Genomic DNA, 24,256 nt, shown 5'->3' on the forward strand with positions numbered 1-24,256 from the left:
AATATAGAGTGGTGGATGTCTGGAACGCCCTAGGGGTTGTGGCACATGCAGATGTGATAGTGGCGATTAACTGGTATTCAGAGAGACACAGGCAGGGAGTGGAGGGATGTGGTTCGTGTGCAGGTATATGGAGTTAGGTTCATTTGGCCTCATGGTCAGTACAAGCTTTGTGGGCAGATGGGCCTGCTCCTGTGCTGTATTGTTCTAAGTGCCTGGTTCCATTTCACAAGGGATAGAACTTCATTGGGAATTGGGTGCAACATTTCAAAACACACAAATATCACTTTTAGGTGTGACTATGAATTTAAAAAAACACAAGGAAAAATGGGTTTGATTTCAAGACAACCATTTTCAGGAATTTCCCCTCCCTTGACCACCACTATAAGCATTCTCAGAATATGATAGAATTTGCTGCAGGATTTCACCTTGCACCCTCCATCCAAACTGAAAGTGAGAAAGAACAAAGGAGGGGAAGACATCCGGAAATTTTAAACACCTGTCTACTTTCATAGAATGATTTTATCATTTTCGACAAATAGTAGATTTCCCAGCTCCCCTGCAAGTCCCAGCAATGCTAAATTTAATGAGCCTCACAGACCAGCACATTACTGGACCAGGCAAGGAAGGAAGGAAGCAAAGAACTTGCCTTTTCGCCATCCTTGAACCACAGCAGCGTGGGATATCCTCGCACCTGGCTATCAGAGCACAGCTGCTGATGGAGGGTGCAGTCAACCTGGGAAAAGATCACAACAGAATCAGCACCCTTACGTGCCGCAGCGATACTGCTTCAAAGTGTGCATGTCCTTGTTTTCCCCAACTATCACTAACTCCTCTCCCTTGCCGGTTAGCTTTCATCACCCAGTCCCTAAAATTCAATTACCTCAAGGAAGGAACCATTCCAGCAAGGAGACCTTTATGCTCATACTGCGCCCTAGAGAAATCCATTCCGTGCTAATTACTCTTCTCTTTCCCTACAATCTGTTACTCACAAGTGCCTATCCAATTCTGTTTCCACCACAGTGCAGTCAAGAGGGTTACATGTTGTCACCTGCAGTGTTTTGAATAAAATTATTTTCTTCACACTCTCTTATCTAAAGCATTCTCACTTTAAATCTACAACCCTGGCAAATGTCATTGACTCTGGAGTCTCAGCATCACATGCAAGATACAGCAGAGACCGCTGCTCTCCTCAATGCTTTTGAGGTTTGGTTTACCTACAGCAGGCATCTCAGAGCACTGGAAAAATTACACCAAAGCCACTTTGGCCAAATTCATTTTAAGCTTAACTGAACCAACATCAGTATCCTTTGCCAAACCAAAGTTGAGCTTAGTCAAAGTCAAGTTTGCTGTTACATGCAATGAAAAAATTACTTGCCGCATCTTGGGCACATACACTCAGATACATGATTGCAAGAGAAGCAAATCATACACAATTTCTACAAGAGAGTACACAATTAAAAGCACAAAAAGAAGCATCAAGTCCATCGTAGTGCAAAGCAGTCATGGGTTGGCTATACTCGGGTGGTGACTGTGCAGGCTGGTTCAACAGCTGAATGGCTGAAGTAACGTAGCTGTTCTTTCACAATCTTTCACAAAAGGTTGGTTTGCGGGTGCAGCAGGCTATCAAGGCAGCAAATGGAATGTGGCATTCATTGTAAAGGGATTGAATTTAAGAGCAGGGAGGTTATGCTGCAACTGTACAAGGTACTGGTGAGGCCACACCTGGAGTACTGCGTGCAGTTCTAGTCTTCCTTTCCTGGAGGCGGTGCAGAGGAGGTTCACCAGGTTGATACAGAGATGAGGGGTTAGACTATGAGGAGAGATTGAGTCACCTGGGACTGTACTCACTAGAATTCAGAACGATGAGAGGAGATCTGATAGAGACATATATAATTATGAAAGGGATAGATAAGATAGAGGCAGGAAAGTTGTTTCCACTGGTAGGTGAGACTAGAACAAGGGGAAATAGCCTCAAGATTCAGGGGAGTAGATTTAGGATGGAGATGAGGAGGAACCACTTTTCCCAGAGTGGTGAATCTGTGGAATTCTCTGCCCATTGAAGCAGTGGAGGATACCTCAGTAAATATATTTAACACAAGATTGGTTAAATTTTTGCATAGTAGGGGAATTAAGGGTTATGAGGAAAAGGCAAGTAGGTGGAGATGAGTCCATGGCCAGATCAGCCATGATCTTATTGAATGGCAAAGCAGGCTCGATGGGCCAGATGGCCTACTCTTCCTATTATGTTCATGATTGATGGATGTGCTCAAAGCCTCCTTGAGGGAATGCAACATCCCCACTGACTCCTGGGAACCTTCGGCCCATGGCCAGTGAAAGCAGAGGAAGAGCAGTTGGACTGGCACTGAGAACTGCAGGGCTATGCATCAGGAGAACTCAAGCAGCAGGGTCACACCACCTCACCAGCCAACTAGCTACCTCCCTACCTCCCTACTACTTTATGTGGAACGGTCCATGGTGCCATTGTGGGTTCAGAGGCGGCCAATGAGGCCAAGCAAATGCTTGATCCCGAAGGACTGCTTCAGAAGAAGTCATAAAGCTTACTTGAAGCTACTCTGAAACAACTCGGCCTGTGCTCTCCACCATCAGGCTCACATGGGCAGTCAACGGTGGTCCCTTTAACTTCAGAATTCCCTCATGGAATCAAAGACAATTCTGCTTTTAAGAACCAAAAACCTGACCAATGGAATTGACTCTGTACCATCTTGATTGAAATTAGAATTATCAGTTGACTTCTTCATCTAATGGTCTTCTAAAGCAAGTGACAATGAAGACTTTTTTTTAAATGAGTACTGCACACAGTAGTATTGGGAATAATAATCCATCCAAATACTGAAATGCAATGCATTCTTGAAAGGTTCCAGATCTCTAGGTAAAACATACACCCAGGACTAACCACAGAGGGTTTACTCGGCTATTTCTTACACTCACTCCACATCCTTACTTTGGTTCAATAGAGCTATATTTGATCAAAGAGAGGCAGGAAGATATGCGGCTGTGAACTTTACACCTACAGTACCTTGGATTTATTTTATATTGTATGGATCAGATTGTCTACAAGACTGTGTTCTCCGAGCCCAGGAATTTCTTCCCACCCACAATCTACTGAGCACTACCACATGCCAGGCGTTCTTTTCTAAACCTATCCAGAAAAGCTATTTCTTGTCCTCTCAATGCTCCCACCTTGCTAATTTTCACACTGTCAGAATGCTCGAAGGCCGCTGCCAACTGTTCCCACGCTGGAGCCAGAGCCTTGCAGTGTCCGCACCACGGAGCAAAGAACTTGATGAAGTGAAAGCCTAGAAAAGAATTTTATTGGCAGTTACGGAGATTGTTATTAAAAAAAGCCATAACAATCAATGTGTTCTTGCTGAGAATTTAGACGGAAGTTGTAAAATTAAGAATTTTGAAAAACATTTACCTTTCTCTTGTAAGCCAAATACAGTGCCTTAAAAAGTATTTAGCCCCCACAACTATGTTCACATTTTACTGACTCATTTCCTAAATTAAAAATATACTGAAGTGGGATTTTTTGAGCAAATCTACAAAACATTGTGTAATCGAAAGAAAACCTGCCAACAATTTACTAAAATTAAAAATCAGAATTGTAGGCTGAAAAGTATTCATCCCCTTTGCAATTGCTATGCTAACTTTCTTCAGGAAGAATACTGTATCTACCTTACCAACTCACCCAATTTGTTGATGTGGAAAATTGGAGGATCACCTGAATAAATACTCCCTCTCTCTGCAAGGTCCAACAGTATGGTACATAGACTTTCAACAGACCAAACCAAAATGAAGACAAAAGAGCTTTTGAGGCAAGCCAAGGAAATAATATAGAGAAGCACAAATCTGAAGAAGGCTACAAGACCACCTCAAAAGGCAAAACATACCGTGGAGCTCAGTGCAGTCAATTGTGTGTGGAAAAAATATGAAACCACAGCCACACTGCCTAGGTTAGTCCATCCCTTTAAACTTAGTCGCCAGTGAAGAATGGCACTTGTAAGAGCGCCTACTGTGACACCAGCAGTCACTCTAAGTGAGCGGCAGTAGTCAGTGGCTGCCACTGGAGATGAAGGTCATTGCACAAAAAATGGTATTCAAGGAAGAATCTCTGGCTTTAAAAAAAAATCATATCCTTTCCTGTCAATACTTTGTAAAGTGTTGCTTAGAAGCTACTGTAAAGATGTGGAAGAGGGTCCCGTGATCAGATGAAACTAAAGTGGAACTTTTTGGCCTCAACACTAAGCAGTACATGTGGTGTAAATACTGAGTGCCAGCAGGTAACACTATTGTAAAGCATGGTGAAGGTAGCATCATGCTTTGGGGGTGCTTTTCAGCAGCAGGGACTGGATATTTGGTTAGGATTGATGGGAAGATGAATGCAGAAAGATCCTGGGCAAAAACCTGCTAGCCCCTGCCTGAAAGTTTAAATTGGGGAGGAAGTTTGACTTTCAGCAAGACAATGACCGAAAGCACACTGTCGGAACAACAACAGAGTGGCTTCAAATGAAGAACATTGATGCCCTTGAGTGGCCTAGTCAGAATCTTGACCTTAACCCAATCGAACATCTCTTGCAAAACCTCAAGATTGCTGTCCACTGCCACTCCCCAAATAACTTGAGCAATTTTTCACGGAAGGATGGGCAAATCTTGCTCTATCACATCGTGCAAAGCTAATAGGGACTCATCTAAAAAGACTACTGGCTGCAACAGCTGAGAGAGGTGGGTAAACTACATAATGAGCAAGCGGGGATCAACAACTTTGAAATACTGGCATATTTTCATGCTTTACAATTTTCCCTGCTCTACTGTGAAAAATAAGCGTGTGATTCACAAATAAAAACATCAGTTAAATTAATGAAAATCCCTTGTTGCAATTCTCATTTATGTGAATAACAGATTGGAGCTGAAAACTTTTACAAAGCACTGTATGTGCTTTCACATACTTGCAATTCCAAACATTTGATTTGCAAACAATTTTACTTGTCATCATCACAAGTGTAGAAAGCTGGGAGCTTATTGATTCAGGATACAAACGTTCCTGGCAAGGTTGGCATCCTTACGTGCTTAAGGAAGGGACCACATTCTCACAGTACTGTCGTTGGTGTGGTGAAGATGCTCCCACTGCACTTCACTCCAAGATCCTGACCCAATGCCAATGGGGAAAACATGGTATATTCCCAAATCAAGATGTTTGTTGAGGAACTTGGAGCTAATGGCATTCTTGTTGGCTCAAATGGAAAATTTATTTAGGGAGGCCTTTGCTTAAGTACTGCAATCTGTCCTGAAGATTAAGCAAACTATGGCCACAGCACATTAATGGCAGTGTGCCACTTATAGTTCTCTGTAACCCAAGACCTTGGTGTCGAGAGGCAGTTGACAAGTTACACACACCACACTTCAGCAGACTACATCAGCTGAAGAGGTCTCACCAGATCACCCAAAATTACACAGGAGTGTTGCAAATCCTTCTTCCCAAAGAATGAATGATGAGCACATCTTTACTTTCATTATGACCTTCTCAATATTCATATTCAAACAACAATGTCTCTATATGAATTGAGCCAAGAATTATTCAGACCATTCCATACTACATTTAAAAGAATGTTTCAGATAGGAATAAGTGCAACAAACACTTTTTAATCTAAGAATTGATAACCAATGTTGTAAGGGGGAGTTGCTAGCACCAACTTTCTTTTAAATTGTTTGATACATCTAAAGCACACATATAGAAATAGAAGAGTTAGCCTGGTGTAGAACAGACCTTGTCCAGTGTGTAACTTGAAGTTGTTGGCTGAGAGTTCATACAAGCCCTGCTTGGCTTCTGGGACTGTGGAAGATTCCTGCTTTGATTCAGTCTGCTAAAGAGTAAAGTACCTTGTTTATAACCACTAAATAAGTAAATCACATTTTACAATTAGGTAGATACTTCATTGATTCCAAAGGAAATTGCAGTGTCACAATAGCATTACAGGTGCACAGATATACAAATATTAGAAGATAAGAAAGAAAAAATGTTTAAAAGTTACCTCCAAAAGTCTAACAAGAGGGGTCATCACTTCCCCGGCTATAAGTTGACTCATTATAGAGTCTAATAGCCGAGGGTAAGAATGATCTCAAGTTTGTCAAGTGCTATACAAGAGAAAATAAAATACTGGATCTCTTGTATGCAAATATTAAAGATGCATACAGCTCCACAGCTCTACCCCCACTTGGAAGATCAGATCACAACCTGGTTCACCTCATGCCCTTGTATAAGCCCAAAGTACAGCAACAGCTAGCTACCACCGAGACAGTAAACAAATGATCTCCTGAGGCTATCGAGGTCTTGAAGGGCTGCTTTGAGGCTACTGACTGGAATGTGCTTTGTGAACCATATGGGGAGGACATTAACAGACTTACTGATTGCATCACTGGCTACATCAACTTCTGTGTGGACATTGTAATGCCATCAAAGACTGCTCACTGATTCCCTAACAACAAACCATGGGTCAACAGTGATCTAAAGGATGTAAAGGAGAAGATTAAGGTGGCTAAAGAGGAATACAGGAGAGAGCTGGAGAACGAGCTTGGGCAGAGTAGCACACAGGATGTGAGGAGAGGCATGAGGAACATCAATGGCTTCAATCAACCTAGCTGTAGAACCTCAGGATGCAGCCGCGAATGGGCTAATGAGTTAAACCAATTCTTCAATAGGTTTGACAATTGCCCTCCTGTTCACACCCCCATCTCCCTGTCTCCCTTTCTCTTCACCATTTACACCTCGGACTTCAACTACTGCACAGAGTCTTGTCATCTTCAGAAGTTTTCTGATGACTCTGCCATAGTTGGATGCATCAGCAAGGGAGGTGAGGCTGAGTACAGGGCTACTGTAGGAAACTTTGTCACATGGTGTGAACAGAATTATCTGCAGCTTAATGTGAAAAAGACTAAGGAGCTGGTGGTAGACCTGAGGAGAGCTAAGGTTCCGGTGACCCCTATTTCCATCCAGGGGGTCAGTGTGGACATGGCGGAGGATTACAAATACCTGGGGATACGAATTGACAATAAACTGGACTGGTAACACTGAGGCTGTCTACAAGAAGGGTCAGAGTCGTCTCTACTTCCTGAGGAGACTGAGGTCCTTTAACGTCTGCCGGACAATGCTGAGGATGTTGCATGCCATCTTGGTCAATGTCTCCCATCCACTACATAATGTACTGGTTGGGCACAGGAGTACATTCAGCCAGAGACTCATTCCACCGAGATGCAGCACTGAGCGTCATAGGAAGTCATTCCTGCCTGTGGCCATCAAACTTTACAACTCCTCCCTTGGAGGGTCAGACACCCTGAGCCAATAGGCTGGTCCTGGACTTATTTCATAATTTACTGGCATAATTTACATATTAGTATTTAACTATATATGGTTCTATGACTATTTATTATTTATGGTGCAACTGTAACAAAAACCAATATCCCCCTGGGATCAATAAAGTATGACTATGACTATCAGAACACCAGACAAGATGCCGAGGCACCCCCTGCTCCTGCAGCACCAACCCTTCTCCTCCTCCTCCTCTCCCCTCCAGTTCAACACGTGGATGAACAAAACAGGCCATCACTGCCCTCCTTGCCCTGCGCCTACCATCCACTCCTAACCTAGAGCCCATGAGATTCAAAACAGTTCAGTTTTATGAGCTGGAGGGTCATGTTGGAAGGTTGCTTTTATGACTGGAAGCATCCAATCACCAGCATACTTGTTCCTGCAGTGGATGTCATTATGATACCCAAAACTGTTATATTCAGCATTGATATTTTTAAAAAGTATGTTGCAAACACAGTTCCTTAACACTTACAGAGCCAAGATTATGCTGCTGTCTAAATAAATCTTCTGATTCAGAATTGTTGCCTCTATCACTAAGCCCTGGTCTAGGGTCCAATGTATCCATTTTCTCGTACCCCTCCCCCCACTTTTTTTTTACAAACACACTAAGAATTGGCATAGCTCTATTGTAGATGTATAGCTCTGATCACTATCGCTAATATTTGCATTTGATGGGTCTTTGCTATTATTGACCATGCCTTAAAACAAAGAAGTAACTGACTCACCATCAAGCTCTGAATTGGAAGCTAGGTCATCGCTGGTAGAAGCGTTTTGTTTTGTTTGCTGAGTTAATTTATTTGTGTATGTTTGGCACCAAATGCTGCATAGCGTGGGAAATGGAGGGATGAGATCACAGTACGTGACCAAGTGAGTTGGGGATCTTCTACCTAATCCCACGAGGCCCTCCAACCTACAAAAAAATCCACCTTGGGCCCTTCTTATTTCTTGTCTACTTGGTGCCCAAGCCAACATCCTCCGATAAGGACCCAAGTTATATGTGCATTCTGACAATACCCTACCCCACTCGACCCTGTTCGTGCTGCACAGCATTGCCCTTGCCACAGCCCACCCCCACCAACCTTGCGCCTCCCACCCCAACTCATCTGCTGCTGAAGCCATCACCCTGCCCTTACACTCGGCATTTCCAACGCACTCCACCCACGCCCTGTTCAACCTTCCAACACCGCTGAGGTTGAAATGGATCTTCGGTCAGACGTATTAAATATAATATGTGAAATTTCAGCCGAGAGAACCTTTGTATGTATTTACATTTTTCTCCACACACCTGAAAACAAATTTTACTTTGCATCTCAAATTTTTGGATAGTGATCTGTAAATACTGTGCAAGGATAGATTTCCATTACTCCAAATGGCTGTGTCACAGTGGTCACCTTACACCAACTCTGCTTCTGAAGCTCAGTTCTACAAAGCTTGCTTTGCCCCGTTCACGCACTGCACCTTGATGGTCTGACACTTTGTGGCTTCTTGCCAGCCGCTGGCTTGACTTTAAAATTGTCTAGCTTCACTTTCAAGTCTCTTGATTGGCGTCCTGTCCTTCCCCATCTATATGGCACTCTGCGGCACCTTTAGTCCTTCAGTCCAGCCCTCTATTTCCTAAAGTGATCAATTTCCAAATACATTGCTTCGTCAGCCAATGCCCCTTATTACACTCAAAGTCTACCTCTACAGACTGCCCTGATAAACACCCATTTAAAAATCCCATCCAAAGAGAAGCAGCTGTTCTGCACAGATCACTTTATCACAGAACTGTTTAAAGACAAAAGACGAGCTTTGTCACACGTACACTCAAGCATACAGTGAAATGCGTCATTTGCATCAAATCAGAGAGGATTGTGCTGGGCAGCCCAGAAGTGTCGCCACATTTCTATGCCAATAACTTACGAGCCCCAACTATATGCCTTTGGAATGTGGAAGGAAGCCAGAGCACCCGAAGGAAGCCCACGCAGTCACGGGAAGAATGCGCAAACTTCTTCAAGGCAGCAGCGGCAACTGAACCCCTATCTGGCACCGTAAAGCATTACGCTAACCGCTATACTACAGTGTCACCCACTTGCTCATTTAAACCAAACTCGAGTTAATAAATCAAAAACCTTCATGACCCTGACAAGTAAAAACTTTATCCTGCTTAGATAGTTAACAGGGTGGTTAAGACGATGAAATTCACTGGGTAAGACAAAACAAGGGATGTGAGTTTGACAGCAAAGACTACTTTAGCAGTGAAGAGAGAAGGCACACGGTGGTTAGACTACTAACTGAGCAGCAAGATTGATTCCCTTGGTGTCAGAAAATTTCTACCAAGTACTAACTCACACAGGGGACCATTTCACCTCATCAACCAAGCAACAGCTTGCAAACACCAGATGTTCACACGTTCTGTACACACTGCAGTTTCTCAGATCTATTTTAAACACCACAGTAGCCTAAAGTTAGACACGGACCCATGAGTCATTACAAATGAAAGCCCCTGCCACCCTGTACACCTCACCAGTTTTGCTGTCATTCATTTTACAGTGGCCTAAATTACGGCATGTGTACCAGTCAGTGATAAGCCTGCACCCTCCCAATCTACTGTTTTAAATATAAAGTCACAAACCTCTGAAAATAAGGAACTGATCCTAGAGGTTCAAGTAATGCAACTTTTAATCATGGAGTCAGAGTTAAACAGCATGGAAACAGGCCCTTCAACTCCACTAGTCCACGTCGATCAAGGTGAGCTGGTCCCATCTGCATGTGTTTGGCCCAAATCCCTCTAACTCAGGGATTCCAACCTTTTTTATACCATGGACCAATACCATTAATATTGGGAACCCCTGCCTAAATCTTCTCTATCAATGAACTATTAAAGTTGGGATGCTTTATTCTATGGAAACACTTACTCCCTTGGCCCAACTCATCCATGCCAACCAAGGTGCCTTCCTCAGCTAGTTCTACTTCTCCACATTTGGCCCATATCCCTCTCAAACCTTTCCTACCCATGGACCTGCCCAAAAGTCTTGGAAACATAATTTCACCCACCTCTACCACTTCCTCTGGCAACTTGTTCTATATACTGATGACCCTCTCTGTGATAAACTTGCCCCTCAGCTCCCCTTTAAATCTCTACCCCCCAAAATCTTGCTAATATCCTCTCTAGTTTTCCCCTACCCAGGGAAAAAGGACGTGACCACCCACCTATTTATTCCCCTCATGATTCTAAGCTTCGACAGTCATCCCTCAACCTCCTTTGCTAAAGGAAACTGTCACAACCTATCCAATCTCTTCTTATAACTCAAGCCCACTCGTCCATGTAACATGCTTGTGAACTTTTCTGCACCCGTTTCTGGTTTTATTGCAGCCTTCCTATAACAAAGTGACTACAACGACAAACACATCAGGCGCAGTCTCACCAATGATCTACACAGCCATAGGCCAACATCCCAACTCATGCGTCTAGAATTCCTTATCCATCCACGAGCGACTGTCCAATGTCAAGTTCAATAAAATAAATGTATGCATCAACATTAGTCTCAGAAATACACCACATCCATGCCGATGATCAACTACCTTCGATGTGAATTCCATTTACCAGAACTAAGTTCACAGCTCACCATTTCTTGGCAATTCAAATGCACCTTAGAAAATTTCTAAATGTTGCGATACTTTCTAAATACCTCCAGCACTCCCTCAGGTACAGACACAAACCATCATTTGGGTCAAAGACAATATTCCTCAGATCCCCTTCTAAATGTCTTACTCCTTCCTTAAAAACTTCTGCCTTCTAGTTTTAGACAGCTCTTCTATAGAAAACAAATTTATTTATGCTCAATGTTATATACTTCTTCAAGTTCCCTGCAGCATCCCCCACTCCAAGGAAGACAAACACAGTCTAACTAGTCCCTTCCCTTAACTCAAATGCTCCATCCCAGGGCAACAACCTGGTGATTTTCCTCAAAGTACAAGGAACCCCTAATTGGCTATTATTTTCCAAGTGCCTTCTTTTGCTCTCTTTCAGGACTCACTCTCACAAGAACTGGCACACAACTCCAATTAATTAATCAAGTTGGCTGTCTTACAAAGATCAATACAACATAGGAACAGGCTCTTTGGCCTACAGAGTTGTGCTGAACTGATTAAGCTCATGATACTGAGTCCCCTCTCCCTGCACCTGGCCCATATCCGTCCATTCTCTGCATATTCAGTGGCCTATGCAAATATCTCCATCCTATCAGTCTCCACCACCACCCTGGCAATGCACCCCAGTCACCCACCACTCTGTGTAAAAAATGTACCCCTCACATCTCCTTTGAAGTTAGCCCCCTCACCTTAAAAGTATGCCCTCTTGTATTAGACATTTCAAACTTGGGGAAAAGATACTTCTCTGCCTATCTATGCCTCTCAGAATTTTACAAACTTCTGTCTGAACTTTAAGAAGGTACAAGAACCTCAGGACCAACAGCACCAGGTTCAGAAACAGTTATTACCCCTCAACCATCAGGCTCTTGAATCAGAGGGGACAACTTCACTCACAAAATACTGAACTGTTCGCACTGAAGCGGACTCACTTTCGAGGACTCTGTCTGAAGTTCTTGATATTTATTGCTTATTTATTATTATTATTATTTTTTTTCCCTCTTTTTGTACTTGCACAGTTTATTGTTTTGTTTTGCACACTGGTTGTGGTCTTCCATTGACTGTATTGTGTTTCTTGTATTTACTGTGATTGCCCACAGGAAAATGAATCTCAGGGTTTTATATGGTGATGTATATGTACTTTGATAGTAAATATGCTTTGAACTTTTCTATAAGGAAGTCTATTTGTCTCTGCTGCTCCAACACAAGCTTGTCCCACCTCTCCTACCAATGCATACCCTGTAATCCAGGCAGCTTCCTGGTAATCCTCTGCTGCACCTTCTCTCCAAAGCCTCCACATCCTTCTTATAACGGGGCAATCAAAATTAAATGCAGTACTCAAGACGTGGCCCAGGCATGTGAATGTCTGGATGCTGGATGCTAGTTTGAGCAGGGAAGTTCCCACCTCAGCTGGACTCAGTTTAGATGTCATAAGAGTTTGACAACACACAAGTAGGCCTTTTAGGCCCACCCCTCCATGCCGATCATGGTATTCATCCACAATTGTCCTACTTACACTTGGTATGCAGCCTTCTGTGCATTGGTGGTGCAAGTGCTAGACTAGATACTTCATCAATGTTGAGTGCCAGCACCTTCACCATCTTCTCAGGCAGCACATTCCAGATTCCACCAACTCTTCGCGTGAAACCAATTCTTCTACAGATCCTCTATAAACCTTCTAACCTCTCATCTTATACCTAGGCCATTTTGGTTTAAACATGCTACCATGAGGAGAAAGATTCTGACCATCTATCCCATCCATCTCCTCAGAATTTTGTCCACCACTGTCAGGTCACCGTTCAGTCTCTTCCACTCCATGGATTAACTGTGCAACAAGGACCAGTTCCGTTTTGCACTCTGCATCTGAAATTCAGTTCCACCAACTTCGAACAATCCAAATGTCAGTGATAACATCAAATGAGCCATCAATACTACTCACAACAGTAGCACTCAAACTTGCATGCCCAAGAACAAGACTTCAGTCGCATAGGAATACCACCATTATTAACAAGTTATTCTTCGTTACACAGCACCATTAAAAAAATTGTTTCCATCTTCGTGGCTTCTAAAATCTGTCACCCGTCCTGAATTGTTGCCAGGTCGTATCAACACCCAGCAGCACGTTCCAGGCACTTAACCGTATTCTGTAAACATATTTTACAGAAAGTTTCTGTAAAAACTTTCTCCCTCTCACTTTTAACACATATCCTCCAGCATCTGACATTTCGAACCTGGAAGAAAGATTCTGCCTTGTCTGTATCTGACAGGACTAAAAGCCAGATAAAAATGCAGTGGATTCTGGTCAATCGGGACACATCCGGACCAGTACATTTTGGCCCAATTAAGCAGCTGCTCCAATTAGCCGAAGCTTCATGGAAATAGTTGAAAAGGTATAGAAAAGACGAACTACCACTTAACTGAGTAACAGGTTACGTAAATGAAATAGTGAACAAATTAGAACACTACAAATGCCACTGCAGTACTATAAAACAGTGCATTAGTCCCGAATAGTTATTGACAGAGGAATTCATCTGCTGTGTATGGGTGTCCAGGTAGCAGCTGTAGTGAAGGGACTTGTTGTGTCCATTCCGGGGTAGCTCACTCACCTTTGGTCCCTACTGGACACTCAGCTCTCGAAGTAGCTGTTTGCATGCGATAGCAGCCACACTCTGGTGCACTGCTTTAACAGGCGGCTAAACCAGGCGAGGGTAGCTGGAGGGCCTCAGACCCTGGTGAGACGGGGACATGGCAGTCCTAGCATTTGAAGTTAGCTTCGGCGGACTGGGCAGATGAGATCAACAGAGAGATCCTACGGCCAGGAAGGCTCTGCCACGCTTTGTGGAGAGCGAAGGGCATGACGAGACACCAAGGAGTCATGGTTGTCCAATGCAACCAAGGAAGACCCCAGATTGTGACGACTGCTCATACCACTGGACCTGGAATTCTGAGGTCAGGAGAGTAGAACTGTCCCAGTGCAATGGCTTTTTCACTTTAAAAACTCTCCTGCACAGGTTTCATATGGCATCACCAGATAAAATGGACAAGTAACGTGCTGCTGTGTTCTTTTGATTGACTATAAATCAACAAAATCAGCGCAGACATCTAGTGCCAGAAATGCACTGCTTCCATACAATGCTTTCAACAATTGCATCCTCCACATCTCCATTTTTATTGTAATATTCACGATGATTGTCAATACCTTCAAATTCTTCATAGTTCCTACCCTGCTGAAGTAGTGAAATTTATTCATTTTCTCTCCCAGCTGTTTCTGGCATCTCCAAGCCTGAACACTCGAAACAGCAGTGAGCAAAACAATTCTAAACTGTCTTACTGCTTACTTCTCACCAATTAACAGAGACAAAAGTCACTGCTTTTTGAACACAAAACACATGCAACTGATGCTATTTAAAACTGTTCACTCTAAACACACTGTAGTGTCTAACTGCCACACAAGTTCACGCGATTGACGCTAGTTAAGACACTGCTTGACAACAGTCACCTGTCCCAATTAAGCAGCATAGCGTCCCAAATAAATGAAGGGAATCCCAGTTATTTTCTCAATTAGTACTTGTTCTTCAAGAGCTATCCCAAGTAAGTGGCTTTCCCGATTATAGACCAATGAACCAGAATCCCCAGTACTTCATATTACAAGTCCCAGAGACAAATAAAAGGTTTCACTGAAGTAATTTATAAGAAACAATTGTACTTGATAATGATGCTGAAATAAAGCATTTTACACAGAGTGGCAGGTACCAGCAACGGGCAGCCGGGGTATGGTAGAAGCAGATGCAACAGTGACACTTAGCAGGCTTTCAGACAGACCCAAGGGTGTATGAGGTCTCCAGGGAGAGGCAGCACTTCTGGTAGAGGGGACTGTCATGTCTATTCAGGGGCTGCTCACTCACCTTTGGACCCCACCAGACATCCAAACTTTCACCTGTGGCTCCAAGTAGCCCGTTGGCATGCGACAGTGGCCACACCCCACTACACCGCTTCGACAGATAGGCTAAGCCAGGTGAGAGAAGCCAGCAGGCCTCTTATCCTGGTAAGATAGGGACAAGCCTGTCCTGGAATGCGAAGTCAGTGGTGGTGGTGGGGGCGGCGGCGGTTAGGATGTGATGTTCTTGTTGTTTCTCCAGGGGGGTGATCTGTTAGTTTTTGTGTTGGGGGGGGGGCATCTTATGGCTATCTGGGGAAGACAAATCTCAGAGTTGTATTCTGCATACATACTTTGATAATAAAATGAACCTTTGAATCAGGCAGATGAGATCAAAAGTGAGATCTAACGACCAGGAATGCAGCTCTGCAACTCTCTGTGGAGAGCGAAGGGCACAACGTGGCATAGAAGACGTCACAGTCATCCAATACAACCAAGGATGACCCCAGTTGTGACAACTACTCGTACCACTGAACCCAGACTTCTGAGGCCAAGAGAGTGGAAAAGTCTCAGGTGCATCTGCTGCACAAGTTTCCCATCACTGTTGGATATAACAGGCAACCACCAGATAGACCCATGAACACCTGCGTATAGGGCAACATGGATCATGTGCAGGGAGGAGATTTAACTTAATTTGGCTTCAGGTTTGGTGCAAGTGTTGTGGACCAAAAGGTCTGTTCCTGTACTGTTCCAGGATTACCATTAAATCCTGAAACTTCTTTCCCAATAGCACCTTCACCTAAAGAACTGCAATAAATGCTGATCTTACCTGCAATATCCAAATCCAAACGTATACAAGTAAATCACGTAATTAACACAAGCAATGGAAGACAGGTTTATACTACGAAGACCAAAAAAAGCAAGAAATAATCAGGAAGAAAATGCAACCAGGGAAACCCAAAGCCACACCTTGAATTTTATCCATTAAGAACCACACTGATGTTTTTCTAATGAATAAGAGACTCATTCTACAGATTTCACTGAGGGGTTAAAATGGTGCCATGTCTTAATGCATACACATGTGGGAAAGGGAACACAGGGAAACAAGAAGCTAAAGAAGCTTTAACAAAACCAGGACACCATTTGTTAACTAGTGAGGTCACAAAATTATTCAATGAAAGCAAATTTAATGGTTTAATAAAGCAATGCAAACCCTTCTCATTTGTTACATATACACAATTTCTAAATTATTATTTTTCCTCAAACAGGCTAGGTTTTAATGTTTAGAAGAATAGTCTTGAAAATAATCAGCTCATATGTAACAATGAATGAACACAAAAGGACAGAAGTTATTACGGATGGCAGCAAAGCAAATGAATGAAGAGGGCTACTGTTCTACAAGCGTACGTTGGGCCTCTCTGGAAGTGACACACAGATAAATCAGAGTGTGACTGGATGGAGAATTAAAGTGACAAGTAACTGGAAGCCCAGGTCACTCAATCTGTGTATGATTGCTTTAACGTAGAGGAAACTAATAATCAGATTCCCTTCCCAAATGAGTGAATTCTTCCAGTCACCTTTACAGATCCATTTCAATTAACCAATTAACTGAGTGTCTCCGCCATACTTGACTTGAACTTGGTCTGGATCATTTAACCCAGAACTCTGAATTACTGGTCCAATAAACGAATCACTCTGTTATTGTACCTCTCGTGGGTCGTCACTATTTCTCATTTTTAATACAAACGTGATTTCAGAGTGACTTACAACAGGTTCAGCACTCATGGTCTGAAGCATCCAGGTTTCCAGTGCCTGGAGGTCGCGAGGCCCCTGATATTTCACTGCTTCCTGGTTGGGTTTGAATAACTTCAGTCTGGAGAATAAAAGAGAGCAGACACTGCAGGAAAAGTGAAACTGCACAGAAGCCCTCTGATGCGCCTAATAGTGGCATCAAAAATACCGAGCGATTAACAAATGTTGGACAAAGCTGAAATGGGTAAATGAAATACCCATGATAGATGACAACGTCCACGTGATCGTTCAACAGTCATTGTTTAGGACAGCAGGGGGTGGAGGAACAGAGTTGACATGTGAACAGATAACATTTGGACCAACAATTAAACTTACAATCGCAAACACGAGGAAATCTGCAGATGCTGGAAATTCAAGCAACACACATCAAAGTTGCTGGTGAACACAGCAGGCCAGGCAGCATCTCTAGGAAGAGGTGCAGTCAACGTTTCGGGCCGAGACCCTTCGTCCTGACCAGCAACTTTGATGTGTGTTGATTAAACTTACGATGGTTGATTAGAGCCAACAATGCAACAGTGAAGCTGATTGAAGCTGATCTACTGCTGTAAAGAGCATAAGAAACACTAGCAGAATTAGGCCATTTGGCCCATCATGTCTGCTATGCCATTCTATCATGGTTGATTTATTATACCTCTCAACCCCATTTTCCTGCCTTCTCCCAGTAACCTGACTAATCAATAACCTATCAACCTCCACTTTAAATATACCCAATGACTTGGCCTCCACAACCATTTGTGGCAATGAATTCCACAAATTCACTACCCTCTAGTTAAAGAAATTCCTCATCTCTTTTCCAAATGAAAATCCCTCTAGTCTGAAGTGTGTCCTATGGTCCTAGACTCCCCCACTATAGGAAACATCCTCCCAACATTCACTCTACCTAGGCCTTTCAATACTTGATAGGTTTCAATGGGATTCCCCCCCTTCATTCTTCTAAACTCCAGCGAGTACAAGTCCAGCGTCACCAAACACTCCTCGGACATTAACCCTTTCCTTCTTGGAATTATTCTCATGAACCTCCTCTGGACCTTCACCAATACCAGCACATCTTTTCTGAGAAAAGGGGCCCAAAAGGAGCATCTCACCATCAGAGGGAGCAACCTTCTACAGCCATTGCAGAAAAATACTATTTACAAAATGGATTCAAGCAGAATGTTGTGTCCATTCCATTGTTTAGTCCTACAAGTAGGAAATAATTTCGGACTAGGCCAAATCTAAAATAAACAGACTTAAGTAACAGGGGGAATTAAAAAAAACAGCAGTTAAAATCTGGAAAGCATAACCAGGAGAGATTCAACTGTCGCTTTCAAAAGGGATCTGTTAAGCACCTGATAGGACAGGCTCTGCAGGGCAGTTGGGAGAGGGACACTATGGATTGTTCGAGCATAAAGATAGTATGGATTCAATGGGCCAAACAGACTCATTCCATGCAGTAAACATTTGTGTTAAACAAACTGTCACTGTAACAAAACTAAGGCTGGAGATTCTTAAACAGAATCTTCAATTGATTAGCCCCTATCAAAGGCAAGGTGGGAACTGAACAAACCTCAGATAACGACAACAGCATATTGCTTTAGAGAATGCAAACCAAGTGGTACATGGTCCACCACTCCCTGTTCTGCAAGATACTTACCAAAACTATTTTCAAAGCAACCCCTCTCCCAAACCCAACACTTACGTGGGATATCCCCGGACTCCATGATCAGAACAGATTTTGGTGTCTTTCGTGCAGTCAACTTTAGCAATGTTAAGTGGAGGCGAATCCATGCTGTTGTACTTGTCCCCTAGTTCATTCCATGTAGACTGAAGCCTCTGACAATGTCCACACCTGTACAAAGAAACAATACATCTGAATGTAACTCTACAGTGAGTGGTGTTCACACCTACGTTTTGAAGTCTGAAGTTTGCGCTAATCATGCATTCATTTTTCAGAGGCAGACCTTTTCCACTCTCGTGCAGCAATGGATTAGATTTGCAAGGACACACTGAGTAACAGACTTCACAATGATCTTCAGCAGCCTCAAATTTAGTTGCCGTAGCAACACACCTCCGTTCTACATTTGCTTACAAAGTCCTGGCTCCAACCAAGAGGCCGAACACTGACCCAATTCTGCCATGGACTGAGGTCAAGCAAGAGATTAGCAGGTGGTCACAGAAGATGCTTCAATGATTGCTTTCAAAAGCAGCTTGGAATATGCAACATCCAGGCCAGCTTGGCTACTTCCTGACCTCGCGACCACTCCAAACGCAGAACGAGCCAGGAAAGCACTGGGGACCTTGTATCCCTGCCTCAGGAGCATGTGGATGCCAGTGAAATTGGAGGAAAGGGCAATGCCTGTCACCTCACTTTCCCACCCACTCAAACACCTTGTGACGGGTTCTCTGGATCATTCTCAAGGGTCTTTACTGCTGACAGAACAGGACTGGGAGCAAGGCATCTTCAACTCTAAAAGGAACAGACACCAATCTGCAGGAACTCAGCTTGTTGAGTGGAATCTGGGGGTTGGGGAGATAAAAGAACTGTCAAGATTTCAGGTCAAAACCCTGCACGAGGACCACTGCATCAGCACCACAGTTTTACCATGAAACGCCAACTATTCCTCCCCCCCCCACTGCCCACAGATGTTGCTCAACCCACTGAGTTCCTCCAGATTCCAGCATCTGCAGCCTCTTGTGCCTCAACTCTGAAGGACGCTTTAATAATGAGGAAGCAAAGAACCACACCATCTCAACAGCTTGAAAATAAATCAAGGACCTGTTGCCAAGTCATTCATTTCATTAATTCTCTTCTACTGACCACTTTCAAAATATTACTTCACCCCACTTCCTCATCGTCAGTTGTTGCTGAGTGGCCAGCCACTGGCCCCACCAATGGCAGATACAACTCCAGTGATCAGGGTTTAACACCGGTCTCTTGTGCTGTCTGCAAGGAATTAGCATGTCCTCCTTATAATCACAAACATTTCCCCAGAATGCTCCAGCTTCCTCCTACGCCCACAAATATGTGTGTTGAAAGGTTAACTGGCCACTCTAAGTTCTGCCTGTATGTAGATGAGTGGTAGATTCTGGGGGAAGTGGAGTGCGGCAGTTAATGGGAACATGGAAGGAACAAAATGGGTTAGGATAGAACCAGAGTGACAACACACATGATGGGCTGAAGGGCCCAATTCTGTAAAGCATCTCCATGACAACAAAAATCCATTAAAAGAATTCACCATGTTTGGCTGAATACATGCTTTTTACACACTGTACACACCATCCCAAGACAATTTCTATTACAACAGTACTACAAAGAATTTCTTTGCCCGCACAATAAAAGTCATCCAACACTCAAAGACCTCTGCATTCATTCTAGTCAACCAACTAGAAGACACTTACATCTTGGCACTTTGTACCAAGAAATTTGAAGTTGCTGGGCACTCACACCAGACCGCCTGCTGAGCTCAAATTAACATGTAGGTCCTTCCAGAGACCCACAATTGAAAGCTGAGGTAGGTGGACAGCTAATCTGTAGCCAAATGAAATAGGTCAATTTTCGGTGAACTTCAGTGAAAATTAGGAATAGTTTATAAGAAAAGTTGCCTTTTTCCAAGATGCAATGGAGTAGCTACAAGGAACGTACTTTTAAAAAACTTTCACTGACGTAGTGGTGTAAAAGTATCTCTAAAAAATATTCTACCAGTATTAAAACGTTGCAAAAGTTAGCAAACTATGAACCAAAATAATTTTTACATTTTGCAGCATAAAATGCCGCTATAGTTCAGATTTCAAAAGTCATCACCTATTGATTTGGTTTCTTCTAACGTCGTAATGTTAGACTTCAAACGAAAGAAAAGGGGTTTGAAGTGATGCACGGCCTGGCTCATAGTAAGGAACTTTACCGTTTGTCTATTTAACAGGAAGTGCAGAGTGAGGAAGATCTGATTATGTATCACGGTACTCCTTGCCAGAGTGAGATTAAATGGTTGCACCCGTAACCACTCACTGACAGCAGCTTTGACACAGACGGTGTTTACACATAACTACTGAAATCACTCGCCCTAAAAACAAAAAGGCCAGCTTTTGCAAAAGCACGTTACGTAACTTGATCTTCCATTGCTTTTCTTCGGGTGCCACGTATACAGCTCACGCAGGCCACATGGGTGGAGGATGAAATTCAGTACAATGGGCATAGCAATCTATCGTGCAAATACATATATATCCTTTCATAATTCCCTTAGTAATGCACTATTATATACTCAGCCTGAGATTTTACTTCGAGCAGGAACCGGTTGTGAACTTTGAATATTATCTTCCTCAGCTAGGCACTTTTACAAAGTATCATGTGCAAATATCACCCGAGTTCGATACCACATTAAAGTTTGTAATCCACCCCCGCACTGCCAAAATAAACACATGATATAATCAACAGAAGATTAAAGATGCCAAGCTAACTTTACCAGGGCGCAAAGAACATGATGAAGTGAGGGGTGGTTTGCACTGCGTGGCTGAACAGGTCCGCATCGTAGAGGTGCTTGCTGTGGGGGTCCACCGCTTCGGATTCTTGCAGAGAGCCCCGCAAATAGCCCATGAAAAGAGACAGCAGCAGGGGAAAGGCGGACAAGAATCTGGATGTAGCCATTCTCTTCGACCGCACTTGCAAGTAAGAATGAAATAAACAAATGGCCGCGAAGGCAGTCCGGCCGCTGTCTGCAAAAATTAAAAAATATACATATAAAAAAATAAGTCTACGTGGAATCCAGACCGGCAGCCGCAAAGTGAACGAATTGCAGAGACGGTTAAGGGAACTACCTGCCTGTTTTACCACAGCTTCGCGTCAGTTCAGATGGTCAACCCCACACGCATTGCAACGCCTCACTTGTCGATCAAATGCTTCTCCGGCCCAGAGGGAGGAGCGCTGGTTTTCGGTCTATCACCGTCTTCTGCTGGCATTGCTCCCGGTTAGGCACCGCGAGTGAGGTTCCTGCGAACGAAGACAATGTCAAATCGAGATTATTGTCATAAATTGACTATGCATAATGCATTGGCCGGATAAACACAAGAATATAAACAATTTTGCACTGTGTTTTTGTATATTTACTTTATGAAGCATAATCTTTATGTTAAAAATGCACGAGTACGGTGAGGTACAGGTGTTAAGAAATGCTTGCAGCTGCATCGCCCGCACGTAGGTATAGACAACACAGAGAATATATATTCAGTTGCCATTTCATTAGGTACCTAATAATGTGGCCACCGAGTGTATGTTCATGGTCTTCTGCTGCGGGAGCCCATCCACTCCAAGGGTCGACGTGTTGTGCGTTCGGCGACGTTCTTCCGCACGCCACTGTTGTAATCCGTGGTTATTTGAGTTAGCGTCGGCTTCCGGTCAGCTTGATCCAGTCTGGCCATTCTCCTCTCACCTCTCTCATCAACAAGGCACTCTCAGCGGCAGAATTGCTGCTCACTCGATTTTTCTGTGTGTATTTGGCACCATTCTCTGTAAACTCTAGAGGTGTGTGCGTGAAAACCCTGGGAAATCAGTAGTTTCTCAGATACTCAAACCACCCTGTCTGGCACCAACTATCATTCCACAGTCAAGGTCACATTTCTTCCCCCATTCTGATGGTTGATCTGAACAACAGCTGAGCCTCTTGACCATGTCTGCATGCTTGTATGCATTCGGTTGCTGCCACACTCATTGCCTGGAAAAATATTTGCATTAAGGAGAAGGTATACCTAATAAAGAGGCCACGAAATATAAATAATACTTAAATTTTACAAGATAGTGAGGAACGAGTAATGAGACCTTAGTGCAACAGAGAGATGTAAATCAAAGACAAGTCTATGCCAGTGCAAGAGGTGATCTGTAGTGTTCCATTGGTTAATCAAGGAAGGTAGTGCACCCGTGGCTGACAAGACAAATTAGGGATAGTATCAATTCCAAAGAAGAAGCATACAAATTAGCCAGAGAAAGTGGCTCACCTGAGGACTGGGAGAAATTCAGAGTTCAGCAGAGGAGGACAAAGGGCTTAATTAGGAAGGGGAAAAAAGATTATGAGAGAAAACTGGCAGGGAACATAAAAACGGACTGTAAAAGCTTTTATAGATATGAAAAAAGGAAAAGACTGGTAAAGACAAATGTAGGTCCCCTGCAGACAGAAACAGGTGAATTGATTATGGGGAGCAAGGACATGGCAGACCAATTGAATAATTACTTTGGTTCTGTCTTCACTAAGGAGGACATAAATAATCTTCCAGAAATAGTAGGGGACAGAGGGTCCAGTGAGATGGAGGAACTGAGTGAAATACATGTTAGTAGGGAAGTGGTGTTAGGTAAATTGAAGGGATTGAAGGCAGATAAATCCCCAGGGCCAGATGGTCTGCATCCTAGAGTGCTTAAGGAAGTAGCCCAAGAAATAGCGGATGCATTAGTGATAATTTTTCAAAACTCGTTAGATTCTGGACTAGTTCCTGAGGATTGGAGGGTGGCTAATGTAACTCCACTTTTTAAAAAAGGAGGGAGAGAGAAACCGGGGAATTATAGACCGGTTAGCTTAACGTCGGTGGTGGGGAAACTGCTGGAGTCAGTTATCAAGGATGTGATAACAGCACATTTGGAAAGCGGTGAGATGATTGGACAAAGTCAGCATGGAATTGTGAAAGGAAAATCATGTCTGACGAATCTCATAGAATTTTTTGAGGATGTAACTAGTAGAGTGGATAGGGGAGAACCAGTGGATGTGGTATATTTGGATTTTCAAAAGGCTTTTGACAAGGTCCCACACAGGAGATTAGTGTGCAAACTAAAAGCACACGGTATTGGGGGTAAGGTATTGGTGTGGGTGGAGAATTGGTTAGCAGACGGGAAGCAAAGAGTGGGAATAAACGGGACCTTTTCAGAATGGCAGGCAGTGACTAGTGGGGTACCGCAAGGCTCAGTGCTGGGACCCCAGTTGTTTACAGTATATATTAATGACTTGGATGAGGGAATTAAATGCAGCATCTCCAAGTTTGCGGATGACACAAAGCTGGGTGGCAGTGTTAGCTGTGAGGAGGATGCTAAGAGGATGCAGGGTGACTTGGATAGGTTGGGTGAGTGGGCAAATTCATGGCAGATGCAATTTAATGTGGATAAATGTGAAGTTATCCACTTTGGTGGCAAAAATAGGAAAACAGATTATTATCTGAATGGTGGCCAATTAGGAAAAGGGGAGGTGCAACGAGACCTGGGTGTCCTTATACACCAGTCATTGAAAGTGGGCATGCAGGTACAGCAGGCGGTGAAAAAGGCGAATGGTATGCTGGCATTTATAGCGAGAGGATTCGAGTACAGGAGCAGGGAGGTACTACTGCAGTTGTACAAGGCCTTGGTGAGACCACACCTGGAGTATTGTGTGCAGTTTTGGTCCCCTAATCTGAGGAAAGACATCCTTGCCATAGAGGGAGTACAAAGAAGGTTCACCAGATTGATCCTGGGATGGCAGGACTTTCATATGAAGAAAGACTGGATGAACTGGGCTTGTACTCGTTGGAATTTAGAAGATTGAGGGGGGATCTGATTGAAACGTATA

The 24,256-nt window shown here is 43.4% G+C and overlaps 1 protein-coding gene across 3 annotated transcripts in view; it reads right to left on the reverse strand.

Moving 5' to 3' along the window:
- Positions 1 to 21,647, reverse strand: part of txndc5 (thioredoxin domain containing 5) — a 31,605-nt gene extending 9,958 nt beyond the window's left edge. Inside the window, exons 1-7 of one of the 3 annotated variants that reach the window (XM_063055623.1) lie at positions 21,495 to 21,647; positions 21,143 to 21,388; positions 18,382 to 18,531; positions 16,659 to 16,764; positions 5,786 to 5,882; positions 3,202 to 3,317; positions 647 to 733 (exon numbers count right to left, since the gene is read on the reverse strand). In XM_063055623.1, coding sequence (XP_062911693.1) covers positions 647 to 733; positions 3,202 to 3,317; positions 5,786 to 5,882; positions 16,659 to 16,764; positions 18,382 to 18,531; positions 21,143 to 21,324 — 738 coding nt within the window. In that variant the 5' untranslated portion in view covers positions 21,325 to 21,388; positions 21,495 to 21,647. Of the gene's footprint in view, positions 1 to 646; positions 734 to 3,201; positions 3,318 to 5,785; positions 5,883 to 16,658; positions 16,765 to 18,381; positions 18,532 to 21,142; positions 21,461 to 21,494 lie in introns of those variants that run through there. The other 2 variants (XM_063055614.1, XM_063055633.1) reach the window with 2 other exon arrangements.
- Positions 21,648 to 24,256: the final 2,609 nt, after the last annotated feature.

The sequence above is a fragment of the Mobula hypostoma genome, chromosome 1, assembly GCF_963921235.1.
Source record: "Mobula hypostoma chromosome 1, sMobHyp1.1, whole genome shotgun sequence".
NCBI lineage: Eukaryota > Metazoa > Chordata > Chondrichthyes > Myliobatiformes > Myliobatidae > Mobula > Mobula hypostoma.